This window comes from Scyliorhinus torazame, chromosome X, assembly GCF_047496885.1.
Source record: "Scyliorhinus torazame isolate Kashiwa2021f chromosome X, sScyTor2.1, whole genome shotgun sequence".
In the NCBI taxonomy this organism is placed as follows: Eukaryota; Metazoa; Chordata; class Chondrichthyes; order Carcharhiniformes; family Scyliorhinidae; genus Scyliorhinus; species Scyliorhinus torazame.
In genome coordinates, this window is record NC_092738.1 from 26821676 (window position 1) to 26838035 (window position 16360).

At 48.3% G+C, this 16360-nt stretch overlaps 1 protein-coding gene and 1 long non-coding RNA gene across 2 annotated transcripts in view; one reads left to right on the forward strand and one right to left on the reverse strand.

The window, feature by feature from the left end:
* The first annotated feature begins 1470 nt into the window (after positions 1 to 1470).
* LOC140405367 (uncharacterized) overlaps positions 1471 to 16360 on the forward strand; it is a 35422-nt gene continuing 20532 nt past the window's right edge. Inside the window, exons 1-2 of the long non-coding RNA XR_011938604.1 lie at positions 1471 to 1570; positions 15465 to 15576. This is a non-coding gene — a long non-coding RNA (uncharacterized lncRNA). The remainder of the gene's footprint in view (positions 1571 to 15464; positions 15577 to 16360) is intronic.
* Positions 7423 to 14017, reverse strand: LOC140405433 (uncharacterized). Its single transcript, XM_072493835.1, has 2 exons — positions 10464 to 14017; positions 7423 to 9190 (listed from the first exon to the last, which is right to left on the reverse strand). The coding sequence occupies exons 1-2, from the start codon at positions 14002 to 14004 to the stop codon at positions 9159 to 9161; spliced, it is 3573 nt and encodes a 1190-aa protein (XP_072349936.1). The 5' UTR covers positions 14005 to 14017; the 3' UTR covers positions 7423 to 9158.

Consider the following 16360-nt stretch of genomic DNA (forward strand, 5'->3'; position numbering starts at 1 on the left):
TCTCAAACATTTCCTGATGTCAGTTCGGCCAACTAGTTACCCCAAAAGCAGTGAGTCAACCCTCTGGTGTGGGATGGAAGTCACATATAGACCAGGTTTACCTCTTTCAATCATGTGTTGTAATATTCTGTTTGCATGTTTTGGATGGTTGTATTAATGCCTATTGCCCTTGTCATATCCTACTAGCGCTGACTTTGGGGCCTTATATCACACTCGGATGCAAAGAAAGGTCCTCCCTCCACTGCCTTGACCTCCAGTTGCATCAATGCCTGTAGCCCCCAGTGGTTACTGTCCTGAACTCACACGCCATTAATGGCCAGGTCCTCTGGGGCAGTGACGCTGTTGAACATCACGGGGAGATGCCATTGACTCTCGTCCGTGATGGTCATCGCCTGGCATTGGGGCAAATGTCGCCTGCCACTCGTCAGGCCAAACGTGGACAGTGTCCAGACCGGTGAGCTGGCATGGGTTGTTCATTTTCAGAGGAGTTCTGGCTGGAGCTGAACACTGTGGAGTCAGTCGCCAACGGGTCGTCCCACTCCTGACCTCCCGGCGGACGGAAGGTCATTGGTGCAGCAGTTGAAGGTGGCTGGGTCGAAGACGCTCCCCTGAGAAACTCCTTGTGGTAAACCACTGTATTGTATTGTTACAGCCTGGGCTTGTCCCTGCTGGCTCCGCCTGTGGCTCCTCCCCTCGGGCCCCTGTATAAAGGTGGCTGGTCTCCGCCTCTGATCCAGTTCGGGATCAGAGGCCAGGAGGCTTCCTGTTTAGTGTATTAAAGCCTCAGTTACGTTCACCACTCGTCGTGTGCTCATTGCTGGCACGTCACTCCTGCAGCCATGTCCTGGGACTACGATGACTGCTCACTGGAACACTTCCCCCTCGAACCCGGTTCACTTTAGCTACGGCTTAGATTCCTTGGCACGTAACATAGTATCCAGCCCAGGCCGAGTTCAGTAAGTTCAGCCAGGATGGCTGGAGTGGTACAATTGGCCTCACTGTTCACACACAGGTTGCATCCCAGCAGGTGGCAGCACCTGCCGCAGGGGAGGTTTGAAAAGGAATTTGAGTAGCTGCCCCAGGCCAGTTCCTCCCCCTCCACTTCATCGACAATTCGCTCTGCACCTTTTTTTCTTGGCAAGACAGAAACTATTCTGATTTCAGAAGGTTTGGCAGCCGGACCAAGCACAGGTGCATATTGGGAAATGTTCCCCAGTCTCTTGCCTCTTAACCACAGAGGGGAAACGGGTGAATGGGGAAACTGCTCCTCCATTTTGTCGACAGACAATAGAAAAGTTAGAGCCACAAAAATTCCTGTTCCCAACTTGACAGAGCATAAAAATCTGTCATTTGGGCCATGTGTTTGTCAAGTCTGAAATGGAAGCGCCTTCAAAGCACTACAACAGTTGCGACACCCCTATAACCAGGTCCACAAGTCCAGGTGGAGTAGTCCAATAGACCACTTGGACATCATTTAAGGTCGAGACTTGCTTGTGATCGCTGTGTCTCGAAGAGTTCTGATCTCAACCATCTAAAATCCTCATTGTTGTGCAAGAAGTGTTTCCTGAAGGTGATATATGCAAACGCGCGCGCACAATAATTGCTAATGCCAACAGGTTTGGGACATAACGATGCTTTCTTTCTTCTGCCTTTGCGTGAGGACTCTGCTCGTTAAAAGTGGCTCCTGAGGGAAACTTTAAGAATCATTTTCTCCAAACGTTTGCTCTGTGGGTCCAAAAACTGTAGCCGAGAGCTCAGCTGGCTTCAATTTACTTTCATTAGATCAGTCAAGTGAAGTGACCCAAGCAGCAGGCTTGGTGAAAATAATCCGCTGAATAGGAGCTAGCTGTTGCAGCTCATTAATAGTGAACTTAAGTTACTAAGTAACCCACTCATGTATAGTAATGACCACCCCACTGTACTGCATCTTAAATGTATGTGTGCGCTTGATAGAAATGCTGTAGAGGAGACGCCCAGAGAACTAATCTTCAATAGCTTCCAAATCAAACTCATCAAGTCAAAGGTATTTGAAAGCCTTGAATACAAACTTAAGTCACAGAATCGTTTAACGCAATGTTATTGTCTGACATTCTTTATCCAGACAGGCAGCATAGGGAGAGGAGGAGGCCATTTTGCCCATCTGTTCAATGAGATCTATCTGACTCCATAAACCTGCCTTTATCCCATCTCCCTTATTATGTTTAGTTACCAAAAGATTTATCGATCTCCAATTGAAAATAAACAATTGATCTGGCATCAATTGCTTTTGTGTGCAGAAGTGACTCCAAATTTTGCTCCTGGGAGATCTCGCTCTCATTTTTAGGCTTTTTCTAGGGGCAGCACGGTGGCGCAGTGGTTAGCACTGCTGCCTCACAGCACCGAGGTTCCCAGGTTCGATCCCGGCCCCGGGTCACTGTCCGTGTGGAGTTTGCACATTCTCCCCGTGTCTGCGTGGGTTTCGCCCCCACAACCCAAAGATGTGCAGAGTAGGTGGATTGGCCACGCTAAATTGCCCCTTAATTGGAAAAAATGAATTGGGTACTCTAAATTTATTTATTTTTTAATTAAAAAAAAGATTTTTAGGCTCTTTCTTAGGCTCCCCACTCAGCCCAAACAGTTAGTTTGAACTAACTAATCAGGCTCCAATTGCCAGACTGGGCCCAGTTGTGAAGTCGAGGATCGTTTATCATCCTGAAGTTTGCCCGCTGCTGGAAAAGGCAGGCGTGTGAGCGTGGCACAGGAAGATCGGGTTTTCCACGGGACATTCGAATGCACACCGCGTGAGATCCTGCCACTTGTAATCCCAGGCACCCCATGCTCTGAATCAGTGCAGTTCTGGGAAGTGACCTCTTTGGGTGTGTAAGCTCACATGTCAAGAATGGCCACTTGCCTGAGGTTCAGGAGGACTTCCACCAGTTGTGGAATCAGATCCCAGGAGGAGAACATCAGAACAGGTGGAGGCCCTTCAGCCTCTCAAACCTGTTCCCATATTCATTTAGACCAAGGGTGATGTACAGCCCAATTCCAGAGGTCAGATGTCTTCAGAAGAGCAATAAACTGGAAGAAAACATATTGAAATAGATTGATCTTTGTAATTTTATTTATTTTTCTCTGTACAAAGAAATCACTCTGCTTTACACCATTAGAAATAATTACTAATACCCACAATGTGGCAATAATTTGCTGTAGTTCCCAATCTACCACAAGGTGGCAGTAGATGCCAATTCCTTCGCAGCTCCTGTCTGAGCAGTACAATATCGCCATCTATTGGAATTCATACAGCATCAACCGGTTTTCCCTACAGTTTTTCTCGGATCAAAATGAATTTACTCGCAATGAGACTTGGGAGTTTTGCTGCTTTTAAACATCTCCTTGTTGGGGCGTGAGGTCAGCACGGTATCACAGTGGTTAGCACTGTTGCTTCACAGCGCCAGGGTCCCAGGTTCGATTCCCGGCTTGGGTCACTGTCTGTGCGGAGTCTGCATGTTCTCCCCATGTCTGCGTGGGTTTCCTCCGGGTGCTCCGGTTTCCTCCCACAAGTCCCGGAAGACATGCTTGTTAGGTGAATTGGACATTCTGAATTCTCCCTCTGTGTACCTGAACAGGTGCCGGAGTGTGGCGACTAGGGGCTTTTCACAGTAACTTCATTGCAGTGTAAGCATACTTGTGACACCAATAGAGATTATTATTATAGGTGGCACGGTGACACAGTGGTTAGCACTGCTGCCTCACAGCGCCAGGGACGCGGGTTCAAGTCCAGCCTTGGGTGACTGTCTGTGTGGAGTCTGCACATCCTCCCCGTGTCTGCGCAGGTTTCCTCCGGGTGCTCCGGTTTCCTCCCACAGTCCAAAGATGTGCAGGTTAGGTGGATTTGCCAAGCTACATACAAGACCAGGGATGTACTTCTGAGGCTGTACAAGGCTCTGGTCAGACCCCATTTGGAGTATTGTGAGCAGTTTTGGGCCCCGTTTCTAAGGAAGGATGTGCTGGCCTTGGGAAGGGTCCAGAGGAGGTTCACAAGAATGATCCCTGGAATGAAGAACTTGTCGTACGAGGAACGTTTGAGGACTCTGGGTCTGTACTCGTTGGAGGTTAGAAGGATGAGGGGGGATCTTATTGAAACTTACAGGTTACTGCGAGGCCTGGATAGAGTGGACGTGGAGAGGATGTTTCCACTTGTAGGAAAAACTAGAAGCAGAGGACACCATCTCAGACTAAAGGGACGATCCTTTAAAACAGAGATGAGGAGGAATTTCTTCAGCCAGAGGGTGGTGAATCTGTGGAACTCTTTGCCGCAGAAGGCTGTGGAGGCCAAATCACTGAGTGTGTTTAAGACAGCGATAGATAGGTTCTTGATTAATAAAGGGATCAGGGGTTATGGGGAGAAGGCAGGAGAATGGGGATGAGAAAAATATCAGCCATGATTGAATGGCGTTGCAGACTCGATGGGCCGAGTGGCCTAATTCTGCTCCTATGGTCTTTTGGCCCCTTAGTGTCCAAAGATCTACAGGTTAGTTGGGGTTCAGGGGTTACGGGGATAGTGTGGGGGGAGTGGGCCTGGGTAGGGTGCTCTTTCGGAGGGTTGGTGTAGACTCGATGGGCCGAATGGCCTCCTTCTGCACTGTCGGGATTCTACAATCCTATAATTCTGTGGGTCCTCTCCCAATCATAATCTGAGGAAACTGTCTTTTGGAGAATAACAACGTTGCCCGATCTGGCTACAAGTAGTCTCCTTTCGTAGAGAAGGTAAAGAGGTGATTTACTCAAGGTGTTCAAAATCCTGAGGGGTTATGATCGAGTAAGTAAGGGCTTTCCAGTGGCAGAAGGAGCAGTGACCACAGGACACCAGATTGAAGGCGATTGGCAAAGGAACCAGAGGTGGCATGAGCTATTATTTTTTTAAACACATGAAGTTGCTGAGATCTGGAATCGACTGGCTGAAAGGGAAATAGGTTCAATCGTAGCATTCAAAAGGAAGTGAATAAATGCTTCCCTTCATGTCCAATGAGCTGGATTGGATAGTTCCACTAAAGAGGTTTGAATCTGAAACGATTAGCTTTCTTGCCGCCTTATAAACTTTCAGCACCAGGAATCCGATCGCAATTTGACAGATACATCAATAAATAGACACCACAAGCTATTTTGGGGAGAAATAATGTACTGTGATATGAACATATCTTTTATATATACATGTATGACAGGTTCATTTGCATACAATGTTTATAGGATGATGTCTCAACAACACAGTAACAAGTCAAAGTAATGAATTGGAAGTGGGGGTATTACAGTTTATCTGGACTCGGTTCTTCCCTCTGTGTTCCTACATATGCATTACAGCAAGGGTTACACTGGAACCAAGACTATCTCAACTGATCCATCATCTGCCTCGTCCAAAGAGAGTCCATCGTTTTGCGCTGTCTCTGGCTGTAACTCTGATTCGAGGCACATGACTTTGCACAAAGCTGGGCAGCACGGTGGCGCAGTGGTTAGCCCTGCTGTCTCACGGCGCCGAGGACCCGGGTTCGATCCCGGCTCTGGGTCACTGTCCGTGTGGAGTTTGCACATTCTCCCCGTGTCTGCGTGGGTCTCGCCCCCACAACCCAAAGATGTGCAGGGTCGGTGGATTGGCCACACTAAATTGCCCCTTCATTGCAAAAAATGAAAGAATTGGGCACTCTAAATTTATTTTGAAAAGCTTTGCGCAAATAAGGGATGAGACCCCGAGACGTTTAGGATCTCGGGTTAGTGCACTAAATGAAGCGTTGCCCGTTCAGTCAGAGGGAGAGCTATGGTTTTCTCTTCAACCTTCTAGTCGGGTGTGAATGAACCCTTTTGTCAACACAAACAGTTGATGTCTCCAGCACAGTTGCAATCTGTACAGCAGCTTAACTTGTTATGTTTTGCATGAATCGCTGAAATATCACATCAGTGTGACAATCTGTAAAAGTTGCCACAGTCCCAGACGACCGTCGGCTGCTTTCCCCTTTGAGGGGGGAGAGCTGACCGGTGGTTTAACCTGAGGGTCACCACAAGGTGACCAAGGGTCTCAACCGCAAGGTTGAGAAGGCCGGCCGTCATGAATAACCTCAACCGGTACGGGAATTTGACTGGACAGCTAGTTTGTGACGCGGAGCGACGTCAGCAGCGTGGGTTCAATTCCCCGTACCGGCTGAGGTTATTCATGAAGGCCCAGCCTTGCCCCTCGCCTGAGGAGTAGTGATCATCTGGGACTATGGCGACTTTATTTTATACGTTATATTAGAAGTGAATGCAGAGACAAATTTCCATTTTTGTATGGACAATAACGTTCTATTCTATCCAGAAATTAAGCTGATGTGAATTGAAAATTTTCAGGCAAGATTGTGTCAAAAGTCAAACATACTTAAGACGCAAGTCAATTTCAAATGTAACTTCACAGCATCCAAGTGCGCACATTACAATAAGAACCTTTACATCGAAAACCAAAGGATTGGTAATAGCACAAAGCACAGTCTCTACATCCTGATCAATTGCAATTACTTCAAGGGTTAAGATAATACTTTAAAACGAAAATCGTGGCTTCAATTCGTTCAGATCGATTAAGTCACAGCAAATACTTCATTAACTCTAAATTATCAGGCTGCCTAATACTGTCACCATGACTCTGGAGATATATTTGTAAGAGATCGCCCCAGAGACAGTGAAGCAAGTTTCTCTGATTAGGGCCGCACGGTAGCACAAGTGATTAGCACTGTTGCTTCACAGCGCCAGGGTCCCAGGTTCGATTCCCCGCTGGTCACTGTCTGTCCGAGTGGCATCGCATTCAAAGCATTGTCTTGCATCTTTGACTTTGTCTATATATGTGTTTCTGGAACCTACCTCTTCATTCACCTGAGGAAGGAGCAGCGCTCCGAAAGCCAGTGATTCGAAACAAACCTGTTGGACTTTAACCTGGTGTTGTAAGACTTCTGACTGGCATTTAAGTCGAGAAACTGTGACTGGATAAATAAGTTTAAGCGTGCTCTTGCAAATTTTGTGTTAACGTCGTTATTTTGTTACACTCCCCCTGCTTCCAGCAGTGAGCACTCAGTACATGAACCAAGCTGATTTATTCTGGCAATAGGTGGTCTCAAACGATCGATCGCCAGACTGAGCAGAAATATGGCATTCGGTTTGGAATACAAATTATACCTTGATCTTAATCTTCATAAACTTTCAATCCTGCAGTTTATTTTTAAAGGCTGCACAACTCCCCTTCTCAACTTTGACCCTCGCCTGAGGTGTGGTGACCCTCAGGTTAAATCGCCACCGGTCAGCTCTCCCCCTCAAAGGGGAAAACAGCCTATGGTCATCTGGGACTATGGTGACTTTGCTTTTACTTCAAGGTTAAGAGAAACAGGTGACGGATATCAATGGTCTGTGAGTGCATATAAATAAGGGATAGGTCCAGGCAGCAGGCAGTCGAGGGGGGGAGGTGTCTGGCCTGACTGTCTGCCCTTGGCTGTGGCTATATTCACAGCCTGGTGGCCTTGGGGAGGGAGGCCGCAGTATCTACAACCATGCTTCAGACCTTCCATAACCAGTGGCATCATTGACTCCAGTTTAGCTGGGGCTCCTTGATGCCACACTCGGTCAAATGCTGCCTTTATGCAAAGGGCAGTCACTCTCACCTCACCTCTGGAGTTCAGCTCTTGTGTCCATGTTTGAACCAAGGATATAATGAGGTCAGGAGCTGAGTGACCCTGGGCGGAACCCAAACTGAGCGTCCGTGAGCAGGTTATTGCTGAGTAAGTGCCACTTGATAGCACTGTTGATGAACCCTTCCATCACTTTGCTGATGATGGAGAGTAGACTGATAGGACGGTAATTGGCTGGGTTGGATTTGTCCTGTTTCTTGTGTACAGGACACACCTGGGCAATTTTCCACATTGCCGGGTAGATGCCAGTGTTGTAGCTGTACTGGAACAGCTTGGCTTGGGGTGCAGCAAGTTCTGGAGCACAAGTCTTCAGTACTATTACCGGGATATTGTCAGGGCCTGTAGCCTTTGCAGTGTCCAGTGTCGTCAGCCGTTTGGACATCACATGGAGTGAATCGTATTGGCTGAAGACTGACATCTGTGATGCTGGGGATCTCTGGAGGAGACCGAGATGGATCATCCACTCGGCACTTCTGGCTGAAGATTGTTGCGAATGCCTCAGCCTTGTCTTTTGCACAGATGTGCTGGGCTCCTCCATCATTGAGGATGGGGATATTTGTGGAGCCTCCTCCTCCAGTGAGTTGTTTAATTGTCCACCACCATTCACAGCTGGATGTGGCAGGACCGCAGAACTTAGATCCTTGGTTGTAAGATTGCTTAGCTCCGTCTATCAATTGCTGCTTATGCAGTCTGGCACACAAGTAGTCCTGTGTTGTAGCTTCACCTCATTGTTCGGTCTGCCTGATGTTGCTCCTGACATGCTGTCCTGCAGACTTCATTGAACCAGGGTTGATCCCCTGGCTGGGTGGTAATGGTCGAGTGGGGGATATACCGGGCCAGGAGGTTACAGATTGGGGTTGAATACAAGTCTGCTGCTGCTGATGGCCCCACAGAGCCTCATGGTGCTCTTTGAGCTGCTAGATCTGTTCAAAATCCATCCCAATTAGCACGGTGGCAGTGCCAGACAACATAGATGATACATGTTTCATTATTCAGTGTGCGTGTGTGTGCTATTTCCTACACAAGATAACAACCACTGTGTCTTTTACACTACAATGTATGTGATTTCACTTCCATGAATTTGAAGATTTCAGTATGTATTGCATGAGTTAAATGTATGTCCATTTTGCTACCTAATGTATATACTTCAGATACAATGGCCTTCATTAGACATTGAGTGAGATTTTCCAAACACAGGTTATTATTGGCGAAGTTCCGTAAGGAATGGGATTCAGCAATAGGATCCCTGCCTATCTGTAATTTGCATTACATCTCCCCAAACCACCTTGTACAGAATTATTTACAATGGGACCCATTGCAGACACTTACATAAATTGTGTTCCTCTCTAAATTTAGTGTCTTCATTCCGTGCATGCATATTGCCATCGAGCAAAACGAAAGCTTACATCTGCAGTGTTTTTGCTCCTCCTTTGTTGCAGCTCTTGTCACTGATACTGCACTGGATTTCCATCTCTTCTGTACCTACCTCGCCAGTGCGCTTGGCAGCCCTTCCCCTGTCCAACAAACAACCACAATGTTAAGCATGAATGATTGGGAAAGGAGAACAAAATATCAGCAAAAGAAATGAGTTGCCCCTCTCGGCGACCAGTTTGGCGGAGAACAGGCAAGAGTCTCAGTCCATTGAACCAGCTTCTCAAACTATATACAACTGACCTCGGGCTGTATGACTCACATTCAATGTGATCAGTAAATATTACATGTGTCACAACTGTATGAAAATACCTCCGATCTATGTGGATAATTGGAATATCATTGCACTTTCTGTGGTGGTCATTTTGTAATGTTCTTTTAGATATTTGATGAATAAAGCATATTTTTGCTAAAACAAAAATATCCAATGGACGCCACTCCATCCATGAAATCTCCCGTGGGATCATTTGGATGAAGCTTAAGACGAAAAGTGAATTTTGAATGCAACACGCTGGGCAAGTTTCACCTGGAATTCAGTGAGCTTGAGCCAGATTTAATAGGATATGTAAAAAAAAAAAATGCGGATAAATCTGGGAGCGATTACATTAAATGAGGTTTAGGAAGAGAAGAGGGCAGCACGGTGGCGCAGTGGTTAGCACAGCAGCCTCACGACGCCGAGGTCCCAGGTTCGAATCCCGGCCCTGGGTCACCGTCCGTGTGGAGTTTGCACATTCTCCCCGTGTCTGCGTGGGTCTCGCCCCCACAGCCCAAAGATGTGCAGGGTAGGTGGATTGGCCGCACTAAATTGTCCCTTAATGGGAAAATTGAATTGGATACTCGAAATTTACATGAAAAAAAAGAAAGACACGTCGATCGGGATTTAGGGAGATATAGATGTCCGAGCCAAAGTTCAGACAGATATGTTGGATGAGAATGGAAAGAAAATGTCAAATTGGTTTCAGTCTGAGATCTGACAGTCAAGTGAGATTAACAGGAGGTGGAGGCGAGTGTAGGGCAGTGCGCATTAATAATCTCAGAGCTTTTCAGGTAAACTAAAGGTTGAATCTTTGCTGAAGGGGTAAGGCTACACTTGTAACGACCAACGCACTCTGATTTACGTTCAGTAAAATCCACTTAGCAGGACTGTCCTGTAAATGGGGACAAGACTCCAATACAATCGACTTATTCATGAAGGCCCCGCCTTCTCAACCATGACCCTCGCCTGAGGTGTGGTGATCCTCAGGTTAAATCACCACCGGTCAGCTCTCCCCCTCAAAGGGGAAAGCAGCCTATGGTCATCTGGGACTGTGGCGACTTTACTGTTTACAATCAGCTCACAGTCAGGAGGTCACCTACCTGCAGAGTCACTTCCATCTATTTCAGTGTCAGAGTTGCTCTCGTTGTCTGTTGTTTGAAGCGCCTTCTGGGCACATTCCGGACTCCCAGCACCACTGGGTGGCTCTACGAGGTTGGTACTTGTGGCACTGCCATCGCCTGGCAGACTTTCCCCCTGGTCCTCTGACAGCTCCTTCAGCAAGGTCTCTCGTGTGGAGAATTCTTCTGCTTCCATCTCCTGGTGTTGCTGTGTCCTGGAGACTGTATCTACCAACTGTTGCACCTTCTGATCGTCAATGTTTTCCTGCGGGCTCGCTGCCTTTCCTTCCTGTTCTGGAGCGGAGACGTCGCTTTCCCCGTCCATTGTATCCAGAGCTTCCTCACTCTGGCCTGCCTGGTTGCACATGATCACAGTGTCTGAGGAGGCGCTACTGCCCCCGCTGCTCGGAGGCAGCACCTCGCCCTCTTCACCCTTGTCTGGGGTGAAGGGCTGCCCCACCTCTTCACCATCCGACTCCGAATCGGGAGCCGTGTGGCGACGGATCCGGGAAACCGACTCAAACACCATGTCGTGCAGATCCTGAGCAGCTGGCTCAGATCCCTGCTCGCCAACCTTCCAAAGGTCTGGGCGCTCCAAGTCTTCCTCATCCTCTGCACTGGGCCCGGGTGCCACAGGGGCCAAGGAGGTTTCGTCTTCTGATAGTTCTTGCTGTGTTTGACTCTCCTCAGGGATAGGGGTCTTATCACCGGTCTCTCCATTGAACCTCGCCTCATCCAGTAAGTCAGGGGCAACGGCAAGCGGCTGCGAGGCGCCAATCGTTGCTGGTTCGGGATCTTTCTGCCCATCACAGCCTATCTTGCTCTCAAACCCATCCACACGGTCAGCAATCCACTGTCCTGACCTCTTCTCTGTGGGATGCTCCCCAGTCACGTCACTGTGCGTCTCCTCTGGCACAGGCCCCGTCTCCACCAGAAGTTCCCTGGAATCGGTGTCCACATTGGGAAGACCCAGTATACGACTGGCCCTTTTCTCCATGCTTTCCTTCACTTTGGGAGGGGGCGTTGGATCTTCCTTCGTCTCCAGGTCCCTCTTCGTGCTCTCGGAATCTCTGCTATTAGATTGGCTGCCAGTGGTTTCTCTCGATGGCAACATTCCTTGGACTATCCCTCTCACTCTCTCACTTGCGTCTCCCGTTGCACTCCACTCAACGGCCTTCCTGCTGTCAGGGAGGGTGTCCTGTTCAGGGGAAGCTGTGAAACCTTCAACTTCTATCGGGGATGAGAATCTCACACGTTCTTTCTTTGGCGAAGGAATGTATTCCACTTTAACGATTGCAGCGCTGGCGTCGATAATGAATACCCCATCGTGTGTCACGTCTTCACGGTTGAACCGATTGGCTGTCCTCACTGAGGAGTGCAATGGCTCCTTCCATTCTGGAAGCTTCCTTTCTCTCTGCTGATTCGCTACGGTGAGCCGTTTGCCGCCAAAGTGTTGCTCACCGTCCAGCGAAACATCCCAAGCCTGTCTCTTCACAGACCGGGCCTTCCCAAGTACCTTCCATTCCAAAGCCGACACTATCCTGTCATGCCCAATGCCGTCTGGCCCACATCGATTACTGGGTGACACCAGCCCCATTTCCTCTCTCCCGCGGCCTCTGTCCCACTGGGCACCCTCTTGCGCCGCCACCTGCAAGCCCCTCACTGACCATTCAGCGCTCCTTTGATCAAATGTCTCTTTCCTCATTGCGTCCTCAGGGTCTCTCCACCTTGTCATTCCTTCCCCATCTCCAGGAGCAAACTGCTGTCTCGTTCTGTCTCCAAGTGCCTGCTTATTGCCCGCACTGAAGTTGTGGTCTGAATTTGAAGTATAATTCAGATTCCGCCAGCCATGTGTCTCAATATCGTGGTCGGCGCTTCTATATTTCATCGTGTCTGGATGAAACTCCTGCCTGCTTGGGGAAGGGTGTGCTTCCACACAATCTGGAGGCCTTCTTGCCTCCAGGTTGGCAGAGTTCGAACCTTGAAGCTCATCAAAGCGTCTCTCACGCTGGGTCATCCGGGGTGGCTCAAGCCCATCTGGCCAGCTTGGCACATCTGACGTCCTGCCAACTTTGGGCAGTGTATGTGACCTGGGGTCCTGGGCCTTCTGAGTGCAATCGGGCCTCGAGATCAGACAGAAGACAACTTCACCTCTTTTACTTCGAAGGACATCCCCCTTCATCCTGCTCCTCGCCTGGTTCTCTAGATCCTCGTCTCGGAGCCAACCGTCCGATTCAATATGTGGATTTGACGCTTTCATACCTCCGTGTTTGAGATCAGATCGTCTCGGTTTTTCCTTGGCGCTTTTTCCAGACGTGTGATAAAGTGGGAGGCTCACATCTCCTGGGCGCTGTGTAACTCCGGGAGATAGGTATGCCCCCATGGTGCGCCAGCCACCATAACTGGTGCCAGGATCCCGTTCAGTCACCAGTGCACCAAAACGTTCAGGATCGATACATTTTCTCTCCTGATGCACCTGGCCCATTTTCTCATTTCTACTAACTTGGGAACAATTGCGTCTGTCGGCAGGCATGTTTGCAAAGCCTTCCTGAGGAGGTTTAAATCCTAGTTCTGAAGCTGGGGGATAAATTCGGTCTCGTCCGCCATCAAATGGGTCCGGATTTCTGGCTGGAAATGCGGCTTTCACATTTGACCCGGAAACACCATAGCCGCCCTGAGGTTTTCTCTCTCGCCCCAATGCTTGCTGGCGGACATATTGAGGCATCTCATAATGGCCTGGAAAGCTGGGAGTCTTTTGAACAGGAGCTGGACTTTTCTGCACATTCCTCTGGTGGTTCTCCAACTGTGCAACTTTCCTCTCCTGATCCGCTCTCACTTTCATCTGCAAGTACATCTTGTAGCTTGGAGGTTTCAGGGGGCGTTCTTTGTAGCCCTTGCCTTCGAAACTACTGGGCGATGGAAGAATTCTCCTTTCTGATGGCTCTGTCTGGGGGCCAAGCTGTCTGTAGTCCGATAGATAGGCAGCTTCTCTGTGGGGAGAGTGGTCTCTTGTCCAATGCTCTTTAGAAAATGGATAAACTTCAGCCTGTGTGGAATTGGCGGGTTGGTTGAGGGGAGGTGATTGGGGCAAATCCCTTATGTAGAGGGGCTCCCATTCCTCATAGATTGGCTCATACAGTAGAGGCAGAGGTCGACGAATGTGCTTTTGCTGATAGCCCAGTGGCCTTTTGAACTGCTCGGGGGAACCCCAGCCTCTTCCCAAGTTCATGCCGCTTTCCCATGCCTCCTGCGGCCTCATGTAGCACACGTCCCTTTTCTCTTTCGACTCCCACATTTCCAGGTCTTCCAGGCCCCCCCTGTCCCAGTGCCCCGCGTCCCTGGGCGCATTCACGTCTTTGCCCGTCGCTACTTTGCCGGACATGCCGGCCCGTGGGTCGCTGTGTCCCTTTCTGTGGTGCGGGTCCCCTCGATTCGTGGAATCCTGCAAAATGTACGGAATCGGCTCGTTCTGCCTCCTGGAGTTGACATTTCTCTCCGTTCTCACCGAGGCCAGAGGTGGCATCAAAGCGTTTTCCCAATAACTGCAAACAAAAACAAATCAATATCTTTTTTCTGGGTGAAGTGAATGAAATGCAAATTTAACAAATATATCCTTCAAGACTAAGATTCATCAGGCTGAGTATTTGTTCACTGTTCATCATAATCATAACGGGCGGCACGGTAGCACAGTGGTTAGCATTGTTGCTTCACAGCGCCAGGGTGCCAGGTTCGATTCCCGGCTTGGGTCACTGTCTGCGCGGGGTCTGCACGTTCTCCCTGTGTCTGCGTGGGTTTCCTCCGGGTGCTCCAGTTTCCTCCCACAGTCCCGAAAGACGTGCTGTTAGGTGAATTGGACATTCTGAATTCTCCCTCTGTGACCCGAACAGGCGCCGGAATGTGGCGACGAGGGGCTTTTCACAGTAACTTCATTGCAATGCAAGCTGACTTGTGAGAATAAAGATTATTATTAAAGATTATAATTATGGCAGCATGTGGTGCAGTGGTTAGCACTGGGACTGTGGCGCTGAGGACCCGGGTTCGATCCCGGCCCTGGGTCACTGTCCGTGTGTAGTTTGCACGTTCTCCCCATGTCTTCGTGGGTTTCACCCCAAAAGCCCAAAGATGTGCAGGTTAGGTGGATTGGCCAGACTAAATTGCCCCTTAATTGGAAAAGAATATATATAATTGGGTACTCTAAATTTATTTTAAAAAAGATTATTATTAGAAGCCTGCAGCTGATGGACAAACCCATCTGTTATTATATTATGGACGTAGGTGGATTGGCCATGCTAAATTGACCTTTAATTGGATAAAAAATGTAAAAAATCAAACACGGTTGTCCCGAATGACAATGGATCTTGAATGGATCATCCTTTGTATTCTCACGATTGAGGTTAAGTCTGAATGGGACAAGGTAACTGAGGCTGTGGGCATATCCCTCTACCTCTGCTGCTAGCAGTCTTTTTAGCCCCTAAATTGCCTGCTACATCTTGGACACCATTTCTGGGCCTAAGTTCCTAATAGGCACATGGAGCACACCAGAATGACAGGGAGTGGGATAGCTTGATCTTGGTTTTGGACAATGCTCGGCACAACATCGAGGGCCGAAGGGCCTGTTCTGTGCTGTTCTATCTCCCGATCATGACTGAACCGGATGCCAATTTTCCCCTTCCTGTGCACTGGAGGCACAGAGGCACCCCTACGCTCCACTGGCTAAGAGCAGCCACCTCCAGAGAGCCTAATGATCAAACCTGGCCGTGTATCTTAGAATGACACTATCAAACGTGTCTCTAGACTCACCGACAGCAACCTCTGGATCTTTTGTGTTCCTCTGCCCATGGGCGGACTCCGGAAGCCACTGCCACTTTTAGTGGAGCAATAGCAGCCAGTACTGACTGTTTCCCAGTCATTACTAACTACAAAGTCCGGGTCACGAGTTAAATCGCTGCTTTGTAAAAACCCGTTGCTTTTTTTATTCTCAAGGGCAGTTTGGACCAGCGTTGCCACATCCCAAGAAGGAATTCTTAAAAATAAACCAGTACAAATGGAACTTTGAACGCTGGATTCCGGCAATTACACAAGCTGGGATGTTCGGGTAGGTCAATTGTTTTATGATGTGAAGCTACAGATTCTGTAATCAGGAAAGACGTACTAAAGATTGGCCTGCATGGCTGAGGGCATCAGCTTTCAATTTTACTGATACCTTTGACCTTTAATTATCATGTCACACCACGTCAAATTAATTGGCAGATTAGCCTGTTCCTTTACTTTGATGGGTCATGGTTCCACATCTAATCTAATTGTTTTATTTGCATTGCATGTGTGGAAACCGTTCCGACATCAAATGGACATTACAGTTATATAGTGCGTGCTCGAACAAGAGCAACATTTGCCTAGTCTGCCAGGTGAATGACTATTGTGTGCTCTCTAAGAGGCCTATATATAGCTCCATTGAAGGTTAGAGCATCAAGTGCAACAAGGACAGATGACGCAGGTTAGAACTTAGTCACAACTCAAAATATGCCACTAGCTTAATATATGGAGCAGTGTCCCAGCACATGTTCCTATCCAAATCACTTTGGAGATCATTGCTCCAGGCAAGTGACCAAACTGGAACTTAAACACTTACTCAAACAGATTCCTTATCCTCTACAAGATGAACAAATTCATTGGTGCTTACCTGTATCTCCCAGGAAAGGTCCCATATCGACCCAGAGATTCAAAGTTGTCATAATTCCTCATTCCAGAGTTCATTTTCTCTCTTTATTTAAATTTTCACCTTCAAAGGGGAACAAAATGATTCACTCACAAGGAGAAAAAGACGCTTGGATATCAATATACTGCTGAATATCATAGTGCTTTATTCTATATGTACTGAA